The sequence below is a fragment of the Grammomys surdaster genome, unplaced genomic scaffold, assembly GCF_004785775.1.
Source record: "Grammomys surdaster isolate TR1022 unplaced genomic scaffold, NIH_TR_1.0 354, whole genome shotgun sequence".
In the NCBI taxonomy this organism is placed as follows: domain Eukaryota; kingdom Metazoa; phylum Chordata; class Mammalia; order Rodentia; family Muridae; genus Grammomys; species Grammomys surdaster.
In genome coordinates, this window is record NW_021604773.1 from 406,005 (window position 1) to 426,367 (window position 20,363).

Here is a 20,363-nt window from a genome sequence, read left to right on the forward strand (position 1 = left end):
GGGAGGGAGGGAGGGAGGGAGGAAGGAAGGAAGGAAGAAAAGAAAAAGAGCAACAGAGTGTGGTGGTTTGAATGGCTAAGGCCCCATAAACTCATGTGTTTGAATGCTTGACCCATGGGGAGTGGCACTATTAGGAGGTGTTACTCTGTTGGAGTGGGCGTGGCCTTATTGGAGGAAATGTGTCACTGTGGAAGCAGGTTGTGAAGTTTCCTGTGCTCAAGCTACCCCTAGTGTAGAAAACACTCTCCTTCTTCTGCCTAAGAATTAAGATGTAGAACTTTCAGCATCTTCTCCGGCACCATGTCTGTCCGCAGGCTGCCATGTTTCCCGCCATGATGATAATGGACTGAACCTCTGAAATTACAAGACAGCCCCAGTTAAATGTTTTCCTCTACAAGATTTGCCATGGGCATGGTGTCCCTTCACAGCAATAGAAACCCTAACTAAGACACAAAGTGACCTAGTAAAACAATAATAATAGTTTTAGGATATTAGAAGGCACCATTTTGAGCACTTTGTAAACATGTAAGGCACGGCCCCAAATACCTTTCAACACTGTATCTAAATACAGTCTTGTTAAACTGATTCTACAGTGGAAGCGGCACAGAGAGGGTGAGTAACTTAGTTAAAATCACTCAGCTAAGAAGACAGAACTGAATTGCAATGTGTCCCTAGGGAGTCCGGAAATACTACCAGCCCCGGATATGAGAAACTGGGAAGCTGGACAGCCACATATACCCAGTGGCCCTGAACTGACTCCATGCCTTGGGACTGCAGTCCTGATTGGCTCTGCCCACATCCTCCTCTAGGACCCATCCCTCCAGTGTGGTGGGATAGCAGAGCTAATGCCTAAGAAACGCACACACGACACAGAGTAGGCTGGGAAGGATAGGACCTAGGCAGGAGGGGACACCCACCCCGTGTCTGGGGTGGCTGGAGCGCAGCTCTCATTGACTATTTTGTGGGTTGTCTGGCACTGCCCAAAGCCTTAGCCAACACTGTCAAAACAGGAAGGACAGAAGGAAGTTAGGACACTCTCAGCTCTTCCAGGTAGCCAGCTACGAGGCCAAGCCATTTTTCTGAGAATTTTTCCATCCTTAAAGTAAACCGTACCTGTTTTTTTGTTTTGTTTTGTTTTGTTTTGTTTTGTTTTTTAACTCGCCTGTCATCCCAGCACTCAGAGGCTGAGGCAGGAGAAGCGCCATGATTTTGAGGCCAACCCAGGCTAGAAGATAAGACTCTCGTCTCAAAAAACAAACAAACAAACAAACAAACCGAGCAATATGAAGCAGAACAAAAGTACAAAAACTCAAAGCTTCAATAGCCGTGTGGCCTTCAAAAAGTTGACTAATCTCTGTGTGCGTCAGTCTGTAAAATAGAATAATCGTATACACCACCTTGGAAAGCCCTGGGAACAGTCAGTGTATTTAATGAATCTGCTATGGAGAGAGAGAGGCGGCCACAGTGCCGGTCCACAGCAAACAGAGTGTGCCTGTGTGTGTGTGTGTGTGCATGCATGTGTGTGCCTACATGTGTGTCTGTGTTGTGTCTGTCTATGTCCGTGTGTATTAGCCGCAGTTATGACTACCTCTCTTCCCATTTCTGACCCCACCCTGAACAGCTACTACTGATAACAATCCAGGACAGCTTCTGTACTCAGACACTCTCATCCTGTGGTATTTCCTCTGCAAACAGAGACAAGGGTGATTCCCAGCATTTATGTTCTCACTCTTCCTCCCTCTCTTCCTCCCCCTTCTCCCTCCCCCTCCTCCTCCCCCTCTTCCTCTCCCTCCTCCTCTTTCTCTCTCATTTCAACTTAAGTCAGTGCTCTACCACTGAGCCACACCCCCAGCCCCTCACTGGTGGATTCTAGGCAGGGGCTCTACCACTGAGCCACACCCCCAGCCCCTCACTGGGGGATTCTAGGCAGGAGTTCTACCACTAGGCCACCCCCTCCAGCCTTCCACATTTTTTCCAGACAGGATCTCTCACTCAACCTCAAGTTTGCCAACTGGCTCAACAGATGGGGCAGAGAGTACAAGAAACCTTCTTAACTACCCTCTCATCTGGGATTACAAACGGACACTTCCACACCCAATGACATTGCTGTCTGATACAGTAAATCATTTATATTTGTTTGATTCTATACACAATACATAAAATATTGTCATTATTTTTACATGTTCGTTTGTTTGTGCATGCATGCACACACAGGATGTTTGCATGGTACAGCTCACATTGGTGATCGGAGGGCACCTCACCCTCTACCTTCTTCTACCATGTGGGGTGTAGAATATCAAATACAGTTGTCAAGCCTAGCAGCAAGTGCAATTACCTACTGAGTCATCTTGCCCCCAAATTGCTGTTCTGTTTTGTTTAAAACAGGGCCTTACCACGTACCACTGGCTGGCCTGGAAGTTACTATGTAGATGGACTGGCCTCAAACTCACAGAGATCTGCCTACTTCTACCTCCTGGGTGCTGCAATTAAAAACTTGGTCTACTACGCATGACTTACTTTTTCATTTCTATTTCTGAATACCCATGTATATCTATTTAAGTGTAGGCCACATGTGTGCAGTTACTTGTTGGGGCCAGAAGAGGGTGTCACACTCCCTAGAGCAGGAGTTACAGGTGTTCATAAGCCACCTCATATGATGGGTGCTGGGAACCTAACTCAGGACCTCTGAAAGAACAGTACACGTTCTTAACCACTGAGCCATCTCTTCAGCCCCAAATTGCCACTTTTAATTATAAGCCGGACATAGTGATGTATCCTTTAATCTCAACGCTCTGGAGGCAAAGGGAGATGGATTTCTGTGAGTATAAGGCCAGCCTTATCTATATAGCAAGTTCCAGGACAGCTAGAGCTACATAGAGATATTTTGTCTCAATAATAATAATAATAACAACAACATACAAGCTGATGAGAAAAGAGAGGTTGATGGTGGTGAATTTGAGAAAATCTCAAGAACATTTATATATAATATAAATGTCATAATGAAACAGGTTATTTTATATGCTAAAAATGCAATTAAAAATGGTGGGAAACTGACCGCGGAATACATTCCTGAAACCTCAATATGCCGGAGACCAGGGCAGGAAGATTGCCATGAGTGTGAGGCCAGTTTGGTCTACCTAGCAAATTCCAGGCCACTTTAGGTTATACCATGAGACGCAGTCTCCAAAAACCAAAAAACTGGGCTAAGGATGGGGCTCAGTTGGAAGAGTGTTTAACAGAACCGAATAAATGGAACACTGGTGATGCGTCCCCATAATGTCAGCACTTGAGAGGTGGAAGCAGGAGGAGTGGAAGCCGTCCTAAGCTGTGAGTTTGAGGTCAGTGGGCTACAAGAGATCCTGGAGAGAGAGAGAGAGAGAAAGAGAGAGAGAGAGAGAGAGAGAGAGGGATAGAGAGAGAGACAGAGACAGAGACACAGAGAGAGACAGAGGTGGGGAGAGAGGGAGGAGGAAAGACAGAGAGGGAGAAGGAGAGAGGGAGAGAGGCAGAGACAAGGAAAGACAAAGACACACAGAGAGACAGAAAGGGAGAAGAAGGGGGAGAGACACAGAAAGGGATAGAGAGGGAGAGATAGAGAGGGATGGGGGTGCTGATGCTCCCTGTGCTCCCTGTGCTTGAAGTGCTCCCAGTGCTCCCTGTGCTCCCTGTGCTCCCTGTGTGTGTATTCTGTTTCAGAACTGTCTGTCCCACTCATCCCATACCAGAAGATACATTGTGACACTTTCCCAGAACTTGGGCTCCGCCCTATGTGGGCCCCAGTGTGTTCCTGGCATCTACAGCAGTCTGTGGGGTTCATATGATATTTGGTGAGAGAAAGAATGAATTAGAAACTGAGGCCTAAAGAAGGCTAAGGAGCTGCTTAGAGGCTGAGGTAGATGGCTGGGGGGTGGGGGTGAACAGTGCGCATCCTGCAAGCCTCATGGCCTGAGTTTCATTCCTGGAATACATGAGGCAGAAGAACACACCTGGCTTCTATACAGAGTCCTGGCTTCTATGCAGAGGTCTTGGCACATGTGCCCACATACACATGCAATAAACAGATGCCATTTAGAAAGAAAGACACACACTTGAGCTGCTACACACACACACGAATCAATTAATAAAATAATTAAAAGAAAATATATGAGAATCACAAAGTACTTTTAAAGAAAAAAAAGTAATACAAAAATGTCAGTAGAGCAGGGAGTGCATTTGAAATAAGAATTCTTCTGCTCGGAACTGGGCTCAGAGTATACTCTTGTGGAATGTGTTCGGCTTACAAGAAGACTCAGCGCTTTCTGGGTCTGACTCGTGCCCCACCTCTGCCTAAACTGACCCTCGTTGTCTTAGGAAGAAGGAGCATGGAGTCAGAGGGCTTGCCCACAGACACACTGACTTTTAGAGAACTGGATCCAACCTGTGGGGATTCCTAGAAGAGAAGCTGTGGCCTTGCTCCGCAGAGTGTGGATGAACTTTTTCTACTGGGCTGACTTAGCTGTTACCAAAAATCTGAGACGCTGATGTGTTTTCACAATGTTAAGATTCAGGGCTGGGGGTGTGGCCCAGTTGGTACAGCACCGAAGTCCTAGCTCTACCCCACAGCCCCACATAAACTGTGTTCAGTGATCCCTGTACTCTGGAGGTGGAGCCACGACCCTCGGGTGTTCAAGATCACCTCAACTACATAATTTGAGGACAGCCTGGACAGCATGAGCTCTTGTCTCAGAAAAACACAATATATATCCCATCTGGAATTCTAATTCTGACTCCGAAGATTTCAAAATGAATGCTTCTAAGAAGTCAAGATCATGAACCCCTCCACCCCTTCTTACAACCTCCTTATGCTCCCTTCCTTACCTTCTCTTCCGTCCCAAACTGGCTAAATGCCACTGACAAGCAAGGCAGATCTCAGCAGCTGCAGGGAGGCCCAGAGTCTCTCCACCAGGGACAGTAGCAGGGACAGTCTCAGTAATCCAACCTTTCCCTGGATCCTATGGGATTCTCTGAGGGCCCTGCGTGACCTTCTTAACCAGGAAAAAAAAACAGGCGTGGCCACCTTCCAGCCCCAGGGGAATATTTGTCTTTTCTTCCTCCCGTGAGTCACAAATTAACCCACAGACAGAAAGGTTGGAAAAACCTCACGTGTGGAGAGCTGGACAGTGTCTCCACCCCCAGTCTCACTATCATCAGCTTCCTGGAAGCCAGATGTGTGTGGGCTTTGAACAGCAATGTCTAGAGGGCTATCTTTGAAACCACTTCCCACCCACCGTCGACACTAAAGGCCCCCTAAGGTTCTGCAGTAAGTACAGCAGCCTGCCGACCCACCCCCGACCTGCTGTGCTGTTCTCTGCCTCGAGTTCCTGCCAGACACAGACTCTTAAAGATCTTTCCTTCCTCAAATGCTGTGAGAATAGCCCAGAATTACCCCTCCTCAGAAAGATCAAGAAGCTGAGCCCGGGGCCTGAGGTTTCCAGGGAACATAAAATCCAAGTCCTGTCATACAGTGGTGGCGTACACCTTTGATCACTGTGCTCTGGAGACAGAGGCAGACAGATCTCTGAGTTTGAGGCCAGCCAAATCTCACAGAGAGAGTTCCAGGACAACCAGGACTACATAGAAACCCTACACACATACACGCACAAAAAGCAAGTCTTGTCTCCTTTCTGAGCCTCTGTTTTTTTACCTGTAAAATGGGAAGACATAGCAAGCCTAGGAGAACATGCTTGTTATCCCAGCACTCTGGAGGCAGAGGCAAGGGAGAGCTCACCTGTGTGGTCTCCACAGATGGACCGGTGGGGAACGTTCTTGTCACTCAAGCACGAGGACCTGAGGTTGAATTTCTGGAACATTCAATACTATATGTATGTAATGCCAGCATTCAGACAGGAAGATAGCCAGGGAGACAGAATCCCTGGAAACATGAGGGCCAGCTAGCCTTAGCCTGGCCTTTCCCACTGCAAGCAACAAGAGACTCTGTCTCAAAGTAGAAAGGAAAGGTCCAAAATTAAGGCTAGCCTCTGACCTCCATATACAAACTATGACTCTCTCATAGGCCTATATGCACAGATTTAAAATGAAAATTATTATTATATATTTAGTAGTGTTAGTAGTAGTAATAACAATAATAATGGCGAAGAAGAAAAGAAGAAGAAGGAGGAGGAGGAGGAGGAGAAGAAGAAGTTGACCATAGAGGCTGGTTTTGATTTGGTTTAGGTTGGGTTTGAGACAGGGTCTCACGAAGTCCTGGGTGACTTCAAACTCACAGAAATTTGCTTCCCTCAGCTTCCCTATTGTTGGGATTAAAGCGTGGTCTAGAGCACACTATCTTAAACTAGACACCTATGGCATGGTGCAGACTTAGGACACCGAGCAAGACATGACCTCAGCCCTGACATGGAATCTCAGCAGTTTCTGATGGTCATATTTCTCTCCGAGCCTTGCTTAAGGCCTAGAGGGGATGTGGTCATGAATTCTTCTGTTGATATTTAGAGCATAAAGTCATGTTGTTAGAGGAAATTGCTTCTGGGTCAAGACACTACAGACTGTGATGCAGCCCTCTCTTCCTGAGAGGCCTCTGCATTCTCTATACCTCAACATGGGAGATTTACCCGGTCAACAGATGTGCCAAGATGATAAAAGGTCTGGGGCAGTGTTAGGATATTTACCTAGAATCCTCCCGCAAAGGATTGGGGGCGTGGCTCAGCAGAACATCTACCAAGAACCCACCATTGAAAGGCTGGGGGTAGCCGGGCAGTGGTGGCGCACGCCTTTAATCCCAGCACTTGGGAGGCAGAGGCAGGCAGATTTCTGAGTTCGTGGCCAGCCTGATCTACAGAGTGAGTTCCAGGACAGCCAGGGCTACACAGAGAAACCCTGTCTCGAAAAAAAGAAAGAAAGAAAGAAAGAAAGAAAGAAAGAAAGAAAGAAAGAAAGAAAGAAAGAAAGAAAGAAAGAAAGAAGGGCTGGGGGCGTGGCTCAGTGGTAGAGCCCCTGCCTAGAATACCCCTGTGAAGGGCTGTGGGCATGGTTCAGTGGTAGCGCCCCTGCCTAGAATACCCCTGTGCATTGGTTACTCTCCTGGCCTGTAATGAAATACCACGACCAAAAGCAAAAGCAATTTATGGACGAGTTTAATTTGGCTTATGGTTCTAGAGGGTGAGTCAATAAAAGCAAGAAGGCATGGAAACAGGAAGCCCGTCGATCATATGTTCACCCCCACACAGAGCACAGAGGAAGGACATAGCAAGTGAGGTAAGAATATAAATCCCCAGAGCCCGCCTCCAGTGACCTACTTCATCCAGCAAGGCTCCACCTACTGAAAGTTTCACAATCTCCTCAAACAGTTCCACTAACTGGGCAAATATATGGTACATTCCTCATTCGGGCAGTGACGAGCTTGGTAGAGATAAAGAATCTGAAGACTTAGTGAAGGAAAAACATGAAACAACCAAGTGTTTCCAATTGTACCCTTACAATCTAGGACCTCAACTTGTTTCCGGGGTGTTCTACCGCTGAGCCACGCCCCCATCCTCAGTGGGGGATTCTAGGCAGGGGCTCTACCACTGAGCCACGCCCCCAGCCCCTCACTGGGGGATTCTAGGCAGGGGCTCTACCACTGAGCCACGCCCCCAGCTCCTCACTGGGGGATTCTAGGCAGGGGCTCTACCACTGAGCCACGCCCCCAGCCCCTCACTGGGGGATTCTAGGCAGGGGCTCTACCACTGAGCCACGCCCCCATCCTCAGTGTGGAATTCTAGGCAGGGGCTCTACCACCCCTCAGATTCAAGGGTATTTTTATGCTGTATCACATATCAAAATGTTATCTTACATGTATTCAGATTAATAAAAATATATAAGCAAAAGCCAGAGCTAAGGCTCTGTGGTTAAGAGTGCTTGCTGCCGAGCACAGCCCGGCACATACCTGTGAACCATCTCTCCAGGCCCCTCCCTTTCCTTCCACCTTGCATTTTGCGACAGAGGATCCCAATGAGATGGAGACGCTCACTGATGCCTGCTGATCAGCAAGCCCTAGAGATCCATCTGTCTCCACCTCTCCGTGCTGAGGCTACAAATGCAACCCACGATGCCTAGCTCTCTGTTCCAGGCATGTCCATACCCTGGGGCTGGAACTCATAGCCTTACGTTTGAATGGCAAACCCTTTACTCACTGAAGCATCTCCCTTCCCCTCATATTTCATCCCAGAAGACGCCACTGCAGTGTAACAGCTTCCTGGATGTGAGCTCCCGGAGGTCACCGTTACAAGGGAAGGTGGCTCTGGCCCCAGGTTTTGGAGCCCTGCGTCTGAGAAACAGATAGATGTGTGAGACCCAAGGGTCCAGAAGGTCGGGGCTGGGTGAGGGGAAAGAACCCGCTAGAGTCCACCAGGCTCTCAGCCCACTTCCTTTCCTTGCTCACTTCCCCTTCCAAACCTGTTGACATAGCAGATTCCACAGGCCACATATTTGGCAATCCCCTGGACTCTGCCTACTTCTGTTTTGGCAGCGTTGCTTAACCCTAACCTGCCTGGGGGTTACCTGGGGTGTGGGCTCCCGCCATGGCCGTCACTTGCTGCATGCCCATTTCTTTTCTTTCTTCCTTCCTTCCTTTCTTTCTTTTTTTAGATTAGTTTATTTTTGCCTTATGCATGAGTGGTTTGTCTGTATGTATATCTACGAGCTACACACGTGCCTATGGAGGCAAGGAAATGGCATCAGCTCCCCTGGAACTGGAGTTACAGACAGTTGTGAGCCACCATGTGGGTGCTGAGACCGAAACCTCAGTTCCCTAGAAGAGCAGCAGCCAATGCTCTTAAACCACTGAACTGTCCCGTTTTGTTTTGTTTTGGTTTTGTTTTGTTTGTTTTGTTTTGTTTTGTTTTGTTTTGTTTTGTTTTGTTTTGTTTTTGAGCTGGTCTCTCTATGTAGCCTGAGCTCACAGAGGTCCACTTGTCTCTTGTCTCCCGAGTGCTGGGAGTAAAGTTGCTTGATACCAAACCTGGCTGCGATTTTTGTTGTTTGTTTGTGTTTGTGTTTTCAGACAGGGGCTCTTGTAATCCAGGCTGGCCACAAACTCACCTTGAATAGATGAGCCTTCTGTCTCCACCTCCTAAATCCGCCATGCAGATTTGGTTTCTTTGAATGTATATACTTGTTTTATTTTGAAACCAAGTCTCAATATGTCTCCCTGGGACTGACCTGGAACTCACTACGTAGATGAGGCTGGCCTCAAACTCCCAGAGGTCTACTTGCCTCTGTGTCTGAAGTGCTGGAATTAAATGCGTGTACCACCACACCCAACCACCATTAGAGATTTTATTCAGTCGTGGGGACTGAACTGGAGGCTTATACGTGTTAGACCTGCACTCTACCTACTGAATTGAAACACTTTGTATCCTGGACCCAGATCTTTTTTTTTTTAAGTATTTATTATTATTTCATATGTGTGGGTGTTTTGCATGTGTAATTGTTGCGCATGTGTGGGCTTAGTGTCGATAGAGGCCATTACAGACCATTAGGAGACACTGTATGGATGCTGGGAACTAAACCGATCCTTTAAGACAGTGGTTCTCAATCTTAGTGATACTACAACCCTTAATATAGTTCCTCACGCTGTGGTGACCCCCAACCGTAAACTTATTTTCATTTCTACTTCATAACTGTAATTTTGCTGGTTATAAGTCAGAATGCAAACAATTTGGAGACAGAAGTTTGCCAAAGAGGTTGAGACCCAGAGGCTGAGAACCACTGCGCTAGAAGGACAACAAATGCTCTTAATCACCGATGCATCCTTCTAGCCCCACCCCACGCCCTGTCCCCCAGCCCCCAGCCCAACTCTTAAAACAGCATCTCATTACAGAAGGAGCCGGGAAGGAGGATATTCCCTGTCTACTACTTACTCCCTGAACCAGGAAGCTCAAATGTAGCCAGAGAAAAAGATTGATGGTAAGGTGCTTATGGGAAACTTAGGGGCATCACAGAGGACTCTCTTAAGGAGGGGACCCCTGGCAAGAAGACAGGATGGGAGCAGCATGGTCCTTGAAAGATGTGTTGGGCAACCAGGAGACCAGGGGAGGGGAGAGGCACGGACCCGAGAGAGAACAGAGGAGCCAGAGCAGCCAGGTGTGTGGTAGGAAGGGAGGCTGGGTCTGTGATGGGGGAGCTAGCTGAAGGGGCCTGGGTGGTTTTTCCTGGAATGGAGAAGGAGGAAAGGAAGAAGTTCGTAGGACAGCTGGGACATGAGTGAGTAGGTGAGGAGTTCAACTGTGGCAAGACAGATGTGACCAAAAATGAGGGAGACAACTGGGCGTCAGGGGAGACTGCCTATCATCCCACCACGTGGGGGGCAGAGCCAGGAGGATCAGGAGTTCAAGACCAGAGTCAGCTGTAAAACCAGTTTAAGGCTAGCCTGGGCCACATGAGATCTCATCTCATAAATTAATTAATTAACTAACTAATTAATTAATTAAATGTTTCAAACTCATAGAGCCCCTCCAAAAAATAGACTAAAGCTGGGTGTGGTGGCTCATGTCTTTAATCCTAGCACTCAGGAGACAGAGGCAGGCCATCTCTGTGAGCTCTAGGCCAGCCTGGTTCACATAGTAAGTTCCAGGACAGGCAGGGCTATGTAAAGAGATCTTGTCTCAAAATAAATGAATAAATATATAAATACATAAATAATAAATGCCTCGGCAGGGAGCCTTTAAGGATTCAGCGAGGTTAGTGTCACCCTATAGAAAGTGTCAATAGCAGAACACAGGTAGGTTGGTCGCATATTCACTGGGGAGAAGAAAGAGTCTAGCAGAGCTGAACTCCAGTATTTTGCTTCATTTATTGTTTGTTTGGACTTCATGAGGCAGAGTCTCCCTGAGTAAGCCAGGCTAGCTTCTAATGCTCGATTCTGGCCCTGAACCTCCCACATGCTGGGATACAGGTTTGCGCCACTGCACCCAGGTCTTTCTTCTTTCACTTTTTTAATGTGCTGAGAAGAAAATTCAAAATCATTCACCCACTTGCATGATACTTCTGGTGTGGATCTGTCCGTCTTTTTTTTCCAACCAACACATACACTCATGCACACACATTCTCTAAGCTGAAAGGATGCGTTATAAGATAGCATGTCTCTGGCCAGTGATATAACTCAGCAGGTAAAGGGGCTTGCTGCCAAGCCTGATGACCTGGGTTCGATTCCGAGGACCTCCATGGTTGCAGTGAGAGAACCAATTCCAACAGATTGTCCTCTGACCTCCACACATATACCATGGCCTTCACCCAGTGCCACCCCCCACAAAATAAATAAATACATGGCTTTTTAAAAATTAAACAACACATTTCTGTATCCCTTTTTTTTTAAAAAAAATTATCATGTAAGCTGTACATAGTTGTTTTTACAAAGCTTGGATATGTTGGGTTCCATCGAATACCATTCTTGAAATTGTAGAAATAAAAATAGTCTGGGCACGGTAGCACAGGTCTATAGTCACGACGGTTGGAGGATAGTCACAGAAGGATCTGAACTTCAAGGCCGGACTAGCCTACATGAGACTTTGTCTCAAAAAAAAAAAAAATCAAACATAGAAAAGAAATAAAGGGTGGATGGTTGGTTACTTGTTGCCTGGGGTTTGGGGCTATAACTTACTTATATGGTATGTCCCTGAGCCCTGGGTTCCGTTGAGACCTGGGTTCAATCCCCAGAACCATAAAAGAAGAGGAGGAAGAGGAGGAGGAGGAGGAGGAGGAGGAGGAAGAGGAGGAAGAGAAGAAGAAGGAGAAAGAGAAGGAGAAGGAGAAGGAGAAGGAGGAGGAGAAGAAGAAGAAGAAGAAGAAGAAGAAGAAGAAGAAGAAGAAGAAGAAGAAGAAGAAGACGACGACCAGGAAATTCTCTTGTTCTCTGTTGCCCTTCCCCTGGAAGTCATCATTAGGTGTACCTGCCTAGCCACTGCAGGTGGGCAGTGAAGACAAGGCCTGCCTCAGAAAAAAAAAGCTGAGTAATATCTTAATGTGATGTTTCTCTTCAAAGGAATTTATACCTATAATCTCAGCATTCATGAGGATCCTGGGCTCAAGGCTAGTCAGGGGAACTTAAAGAGAATTGCATAAAATTAAACATGCAAAGAAAAGGAAGGAAGGAGAAGGGACAGGAAGAGGAAGAAGGAGCGGGAGGGGGAGGAGGGCTGGAAAAGGAACAGCTAGGCTAGTTGTGGCATCTCCTCTACACTGCCTGACTCTTCTGGGTTGAAGTGTCCATGGTGGACCGAGTGAAAGTCTTGCTGTCCCTGCCCAAGGAGTCCTCGGAGAGAGCATTCCGTATGATGCTGGGGAGTGACTTTCGGAGTCGTCCATGGAAACCCTGGCCAGCCATGACATAGATGATAGGGTTAACACAGCAGTTGATGTAGGCCAGGGACACGCACAAGGAGTTCAGCCTCTCCACCTTCTGAAAGGTGGGTGAGGACCGGGACAGCCAAGCTATCATCACCCCCGTTACCTGATAGGGCAGCCAGAAGACAAAGAAACAGGTGACCACGGCGATCACCACCTTGAGCGTCTTGGTGGAGCGCGTGGCCTTGCGACTCCAGGTCCGGAGCAGGAGGAAAGTGTAACAGACGCTAAGAATGAGCAGGGGCAACACGAAACCCACCATCAACCGCAGGATGGCAATAGCCTTCTCTTTGGAGAACCTACCCTTACCATAGTTAACACCACATAGAATGTTATCTGAGAAGGGGTCCTTATATATCTCCCGGAACACAAAGGATGGAATGGTCAGGAGCAATGCTAAGACCCAGGCCACTCCGCAGGCCACCCATGCCAGGCGAGCCCCGCGGACCTTCTGACACCAGATGGGGTTGCACACCAGCAGGAAACGGTCAGCACTAATGGTGGCCAGCAGCAGGATACTAGCGTACATGTTGAGCAGGATGAGAGACGGCAGGACTACACAGGCACTGGCGCCGAAGTGCCAGTAGTTATGGTTTAGAATGGATGTGAACAGGATAGGCAGTGCCAAGCACGAGAGGAGGTCGGCCACCGCCAGATTCAGAAACCAGATGGCGTTGATGGTACGTCTGGCCTCGAAGGCTGTCACCCACACCACCAGAGCATTCCCGGGAACTCCCACCAGGAACACGGCCGAGTAGATGATAAGGGCTGTAATATCCCCAGGTGGCCTCTCCGGAGAGGCAGTGCCATCCACAGGCATCTCAGGATCTAGGGTTCCATCGTAGTGCTCGTAGGTGATTTCAGTGCTGTTGTTATTATTTAGGAGGTCCTAAGCAAATCAAACAGGTAGATTGTGTGAGTTTGAAGACACACTCCCAGGGGACTGGGGAATTGCCCGTCTTTCTGAGTCTCCACTCTACCAAGGGATGCTGAAGGCCTATAAAACCAGTGTAGTTTGTAGATTTTATTTTGAGGCAGGTTCTCTGTTAAGTCAACCCAGTTGGTCTTAAACTCACTCTTTCAGGAACTGAAATCATGCTGGTTCATCTACTTCAGCTGCCCAAATGCTGAGACTACAGGCAAGGCTCTCCATACCAGGGCTTCAATCCAGTATTTGGGGTGGATTGGGGGGTGATGGAGTTGGGAAAGAGTCTCACTCTGTAGACTAGGCTGGCTCTGCTCTTACAGAGTTCCGACTGCCTCTGGCTCCTGAGTGCTGGGATTAAAGGTATTCAATGACTGACCAATGAGGCACTTTTTTAATTTGTCACTGTCTATATATGTATGCATGTATATGCCATAACACACACATGGAAGTCAGGGGATAACTTTGTGCAGTCTGTTCTCTCCCTCAACCTTTATGTGGGTCCTAGGATAGAACTCAGGTCACCAGACTTTGGAGATTTACCTGCTAAACCATCTTATCATCAGTACTGTATAGGGGGAGGAGGAGACTGGGTTTCTCTGTGTAGTCCTGGCTGTCCTGGAACTCACTCTGTAGACCAGGCTGACTCACAGATCAGCCTGTCTCTGCCTCCTGAGTACTGGGATTAAAGGTGTTTGCCACCACTGCCCAGCTGATGTGATTATGTGTGTGTGTGTGTGTGTGTGTGTGTGTGTGTGTGTGTGTGTGTGTGTGTGCAGGTGCTCTGGGAGACTAAAATGCATTGAACCCGTTGGAATTAGATCTAGTTGTGAGCTACCCTACATAGGTGGTAGGAACTGTACTCTTGACTGCTGAGCCACCTCTCCAGCTCCCAGTGATGTATTTTAAAGACTCCAACTTTATATGAGAGTTGTCCCAAGTCATAGCTTGATCTATGTGGTCAGACACTACACACACACATACACACACACACACTAATAATTTTGTTGTTGTTACTTCTTTGTCATTTAGTTCTTTAACAGAGTCCCCTGTACCCCAGGCTAGTCCTGAAACTCACTATGTAGCTCAAGATGATAAGCTACTGATCCTCCTGCCTCTACCTCCTGTGTGCTGGGATTATAGACGTGTACCCTGGATTTGGACAAAAATCCACAGTTGAAATAAAGACAGGACAATGTCATCTACTTTTGAAACACCTCACTGTCGGCAGCGAAGCTTTATTCTGTGGTTGGCATCCTCAGTGGGGTGGTTTCCACAGGGTGACAATGTGGCCATGATGTATAAGCATATTGGGCAATGTGGGCCTTTGAGGACTGTGACAGATATCTGTGGGTTTGAGGTTTTCTTCTTAACCTTCCTAAGGCTGTGACCCTTTAATACAGTTCCTCACGTTGTGGTAACCCCCAACCATAAAGTGATTTTCGTTGCTATTTCCTAACTGTAATTTTGCTACTCTATGAATCACAACATAAATACCTGTGTTTTCTGAGGGTCTTAGGCGACCCCTGTGAAAGGATTGTTTGGACCTCAAAGGGGTTGAAACAACAGGTTGAGAACCACTGCTTTAAAAAATCTTATATTAAAGCAGTCATGGTGACTCGTGGCTATAATCCTGGCATTCAGTAGCAGGAGGTAGGATGGGGAGACATTCAATGGTCACCTGCATTACAGGAAACCAAGCTCAAAGCGTGAAGCCGCCGGCACCAAACCCATCACGACATAAAGCTAGAAATGGTGGCTTCTACCCCAGGTTCCCACCCCAGGATCTGGGTGACACAGGCAGGAGGATCATCCTCAGATGCACAGTGATCTTCATTACCAGCCTGGGCTACTTGAGACGGCCTCAGGAAAAAGTTTTATTAAATTTTCTCCTTAGTTAAAATGCTGGACATATGCCAAGTGGCGGTGGTACACACGTTTAATCCCAGCACTCAGGAGGCCGAGCCAAGTGGATGTGTGTGTGTTTACGGCCAGAGTGTTTGACATAGTGAGTTCTAGGACAGGACAGAGCCACCGACAAAGACAATGAGATACTGTCAATAATAATAATAATAATAATAGAGGGGTGGAGAGATGGCTCAGTGGTTAAGAGCACTGACTGCTATTCCAGAGGTCCTGAGTTCAATTCCCAGCAACCTCATGGTGGCTCACAGCCATCTGTAATGGGATCTGATGCCCTAGTGTACTCAAATACATAAAATAAATAAATAAATCTTTAAAAGAAAAAATAGAAAAGAAGAGAGAAGAAATAGTCCAACATTTTAGTACAGGAGGGAAGCAGGAAAAGGCTCCACTCCTAGCTAAGGATAGGCTGTCCTTTGGATACTGGCTTTGGAGTCATTCCCTAGGGTTCAGACCTACATGGGGTACACAGGTCCCTCTGCAAATTTCTCCTGCTCGGAGCCTCCCTTTCTTCCTTCATTATCCCCTTGATAGCCCAGCAATCCACCCATTTCCCAAATCATAAGTTTGGGGACTCAAGATTGGAAGCAGAGGCAAAGTATTTGGGGCCAGGAAAGGCAGAATAAGAAATAAGAACTAGCCAGGTGGTGGCACATGTCTTTAATCCCAGAACTTAGGAAGCAGAGGCAGGCGGATCCCTGTAAGTTCGAAGTCAAGCCTGGTCTCCAGAGTGAGTTCCAGGTCAGCCAGGGCTACACAATGAAACCCTGTCTCAAGAAACAAAACAAACAAAAATAAAAAAAAAAAACCAAACAAGAGAGAGAGGGGAGAGAGAGAGAGAGAGAGAGAGAGAGAGAGACTAGAAGAGATGAGTCACCTGTTAAAAGCATTTGCTGCTCTTGAGGACTGGAGTTGTGGCAGCTCACAACTCTCCAAAACTCCAATGGCAGAATCTGACAGCTGATCTTTGCAGACTCCCGTAGCCACTAGGTGCACATATATACCCTCAACAGACACATATATACATTAAACTGATAAATATTCTTTTTAAAAGCAGAAATAAGAATTAGAAGTAAATTTTGACACAGGTATGGTGACGTGCATCTGTATAATCTCAGTACTGGAAAAACTGAGGTAGGAAAATCGGGAGTTCAGGACCAGCCTGGGTTACTAAAATGAACAGGTGAATGGTTGTGTGGGCGAGTGGATGAATGACGAATAGAAAGATTTATAGATCAATGGATGGAACATAGATGATAGATAGAAAGACAGGAAGATGGGTTAGCATCCGATTGAGTGCTCATTCAGCGTGTATGAACCCGTGGGTTCCAGCTCCAGTACTACGTAGGCTGGATGCGATAGTGCACCTGTAACCCCTGAATCTATGTAGTGGAGGCAGGAGGATCAGGAGTTCAGAGTTATCCTCAGCTAGGTAGGGAGTTGAAGACCAGGCTGGGCTAATAGATGAATGGAAAAGGCCTGGGTAGATGATAAATAGCTGGGGATACATGCTAGAAAAATGACGGGTAAGTACATAAAGAACAGTTATATTGACAGAAAAACAGATATATATGTAGTTATGCAGGTAGACTGATGTATGGATAGAAACATAGAAACATAGATACATACAAAGATTTATAAATATGTACATGGGTAAACAGATATACACGACAGACTACATCTGGGGACTCTTGGGGAGGAAACTCAAGAATTTGAGGATAACGCATGCCTGTAATGCCAGCACCGAGGAGGCTGAAGTAGGAAGATGACAAATTCCAGACCAGCCTGGGCTATGCATTGCATTGAAGGCCAGCCTGAGCTCATAGTGAGACCTTGTCTCAGTAATAAATAGCAACAACAACAACAAAAGAAGGTAAATAAAGTTCTGGTACCAGTCTCACACTTTTGTGTAATTTAAAAACACTTCTTTTTTTGTTTGTTTGTTTGTTTGTTTTTTTCGAGACAGGGTTTCTCTGTGTAGCCCTGGCTGTCCTGGAACTCACTCTGTAGACCAGGCTGGCCTCAAACTCAGAAATCCGCCTGCCTCTGCCTCCCAAGTGCTGGGATTAAAGGCGTTCGCCACCACCTCCCGGCTTAAAAACATTTCAAGATGGATGGTGGTGGCGCACACCTTTGATCCCAGCACAGGGGACAGGGGTAGACAGATCTCTGAGTTTGAGGTCATCATGGTCTATAGAGTGAGTTCCAGGACAGCCAGGACTACACACAGAAAAACCTTGTCTCGAAAAACCAAAAAGAGCCGGGCGGTGGTGGTGCACGCCTTTAATCCCAGCACTTGGGAGGCAGAGGCAAGCGGATTTCTGAGTTCGAGAGTTTGAGGCCAGCCTGGTCTAGAGAGTGAGATTCAGGACAGCCAGGACTACACAGAGAAACCCTGTCTCGAAAAACCAAAAAAAAAAAAAAAAGAGAGAGAGAGAGAGAGAGAGAAACCCAGGCCCCAGCCACTCACTCTGCTCTGGCTCACCCTCAGTTCTGAATCTTTCTACTTGTTACTCTGGGCATCCCCAAGGTCCCATGCTCGGGTCCCTTGAGGGTTAATTCTGAGCCCTACAGGAAACCTCACAGCCTGTCCTTCTGGGTAGTCTCAGGGCCCCAGACAGGGTGCAGTGCTCCTCCTGGTCTCTGCAGCTGTCAGCAACCTTACTGCAATGACTCAGATTTCTGGCACGGGCCTCTCTAACCCCATCTCTCATCCTTGCTGCTGACCTTCTCCTTCCTCGTTTCCTGGTATGACCTCGCCCTGTCCTTTCCATGACTTCATGAGGCAGAAAGGAGATGCTGATTATAAACTGTGTGGTTTCCTGGAGCTTCCAGATACAAACATCTCAGGGAGCTTTGGCCTTTACAAAGTTCCTGCAAAGAGGGGAGACTGGCCGAGTGTCATGCATACCTATGACCCCAGCACTGGAGAGGAGGCTCAAGCAAAAGGAGCTTGAGGTTGGGGCCAGCCTAGGCTACCAAAAATTCTGTCTCCAACATCAAACAAACAAACAAAGAAGGAGATGAAGATGAAGAAGAATTAAGAAGGAGGAAGAAGAGGAGAAGAATTAGAAGGAGGAGATAATGATGAGATTTGGAACTGACCAGTGTCGAGCAAAAGGGACTGAGTGAGTTAGTAATGGCCTCTAGGCAACAAAGCACTATGCAGTTTTTTAAAGAATAAGGTAGTTGCTAATGAACTGATACAGAAAGGTCTCCAATATCTAGGGAAATTTTGTTAAAAGTAGGAAATAACAGTGGGCAATCCACAATGCATATTACCTATAGAAGGAAGAATGCACACATGTGCACGAATATGTGTGTGTGTGTGTGTGTGTGTGTGTGTGTGTGTGCATTCACATGTGTATATGCAGACTAGCCTCACATACTTATAGTAATGGTTGCCTCTGAGGAAGGGACTGGGACTCAGGAATTAAGAGAGCTTTCTCCTGTTCACATGGTTCTTGAATGTGGAATATAATATATGTAACATATTCTATACACGATATGAACTGCAATAAAAGATGCCATTGTCCCTCCATATACACAGTGCCCACGGCTGTGAGGTCCACTAATCGTAAAGTCAAAATATTTTTTTAAGAAGGAGAAAAACAATTGGAAAAAAAAAAACTAAGAAGGAAGTGGTGAGACGGCTCAGCAGTGAAGAGCATGGGCTGCTTTTGCAGTGGACCCAAGTTCATTTCCCAGCACCCACAGCAGCTCACAACTGCCTGAAACTCCAGCTCCAGGGAATCTGACACCTTTTGCCCTCTGAAGGCATCCTCATGTATGTGACAGACAGACACACAAGCGTACACATAATTAAAAACAAATCTTGTGGGCTGGGGAGATGGCTCAGCGGTTAAGAGCACTGGCTGCCCTTCCAGAGGTCCTGGGTTCAATTCCCAGCAACCACATGGTGGCTCACCATTATCTAGCCATTTAGAGTGAAGTCTTGGACCCTCTTCTGGCATGCAGGTGTACATGCAGATACCCATACATTAAATAAAAAACTCTTTTAAAAAACAAGTCTTGCCGGGCGGTGGTGGCGCACGCCTTTAATCCCAGCACTTGGGAGGCAGAGGCAGGCGGATTTCTGAGTTCGAGGCCAGCCTGGTCTACACAGTGAGCTCCAGGGCTACACAGAGAAACCCTGTCTCGAAAAACAAAAATAAATAAAAAATAAAAATAAAAAATAAAAAAAGTCTTATAAAACTCTTAAAAAAGAAAGCAAGTCTTATAAAACAAATAAATGATATAAAAATAGTTGCTTAAGGGATATGAACTAATATGTAATATATAATATAAACTGATACATATACTGATAAGTGAGATATATATATATATATATACATATATATATATATATGGAGAGAGAGAGAGAGAGAGAGAGAGAGAGAACAGAGGTCAGAGGTGGAGCAGGAGGACAGGAGTCAAAGCCATCCTTGGCTACATAGTGAGTTCTAGGTTCACAGCCTCAGTTACTTGAGAACCTATTTCAAAATAATAATAATTAGCGTGGTCCTTAAATTTACATGCTTTTTGTGTTTTCGTTTGAGACAGGGCCTCATGTAGTCCAGAATGGCCTTGAACTCCTGAAACTCCTGCCTCTTTCTGCTGAGTGCTGGGATTACAGGTCTGGGTCACTTTCGAGGAGCTTTCGACTGTTCTTTTCTTCATTTAACACATATGGCAGCCCATATGTGTATGTAGAGTGTATGCTCACTCTACAGATTAATAAAAGTGGGGTTCTAGGTAAGTTAGAAAGCCTCCCAAAAGCCGGGCAGTGATGGAGCACGCCTTTAATCCCAGCACTCAGGAGGCAGAGGCAGGAGGATCTGTGTGTTTGAAGCCAGCCTGGTCTACAGATCAAGTTCCAGGGCAACCAAGGCTACACAGAGAAATCCTATCTTGAAAAAAACAAAAGAAAAAATTATTCATTTAAAAGAAAAATTATGTGTAGGAGCTAGCCATGGTGATACATGCCTATGATCCCAGCACAAGGGAGGCTGGGAAGGACAATCATGTGATTAAGACCATTGGGTTACATAGTGACATCCTGTCTTAAAAGATCAAGGACTGAAATGTTCTAGAGCCCCTGCCTAGAATCCCCCAGTGAGGGGCTGGGGGCGTGGCT

At 46.7% G+C, this 20,363-nt stretch overlaps 2 protein-coding genes across 3 annotated transcripts in view; both read right to left on the bottom strand.

The window, feature by feature from the left end:
* The window catches only part of C5ar2 (complement component 5a receptor 2), a 13,458-nt gene extending 5,144 nt beyond the window's left edge, over positions 1-8,314 (bottom strand). The window contains exon 1 of one of the 2 annotated variants that reach the window (XM_028779519.1): positions 8,169-8,314. In XM_028779519.1, the coding sequence (XP_028635352.1) occupies positions 8,169-8,198 (30 nt within the window). In that variant the 5' untranslated portion in view covers positions 8,199-8,314. Of the gene's footprint in view, positions 1-4,857; positions 5,226-8,168 lie in introns of those variants that run through there. The other variant, XM_028779520.1, reaches the window with a different exon arrangement.
* A 3,487-nt stretch (positions 8,315-11,801) lies between these two features.
* C5ar1 (complement C5a receptor 1) overlaps positions 11,802-20,363 on the bottom strand; it is a 10,337-nt gene continuing 1,775 nt past the window's right edge. The window contains exon 2 of the mRNA XM_028779541.1: positions 11,802-13,267. Within this exon, the coding sequence (XP_028635374.1) occupies positions 12,209-13,267 (1,059 nt within the window). The 3' untranslated portion in view covers positions 11,802-12,208. The remainder of the gene's footprint in view (positions 13,268-20,363) is intronic.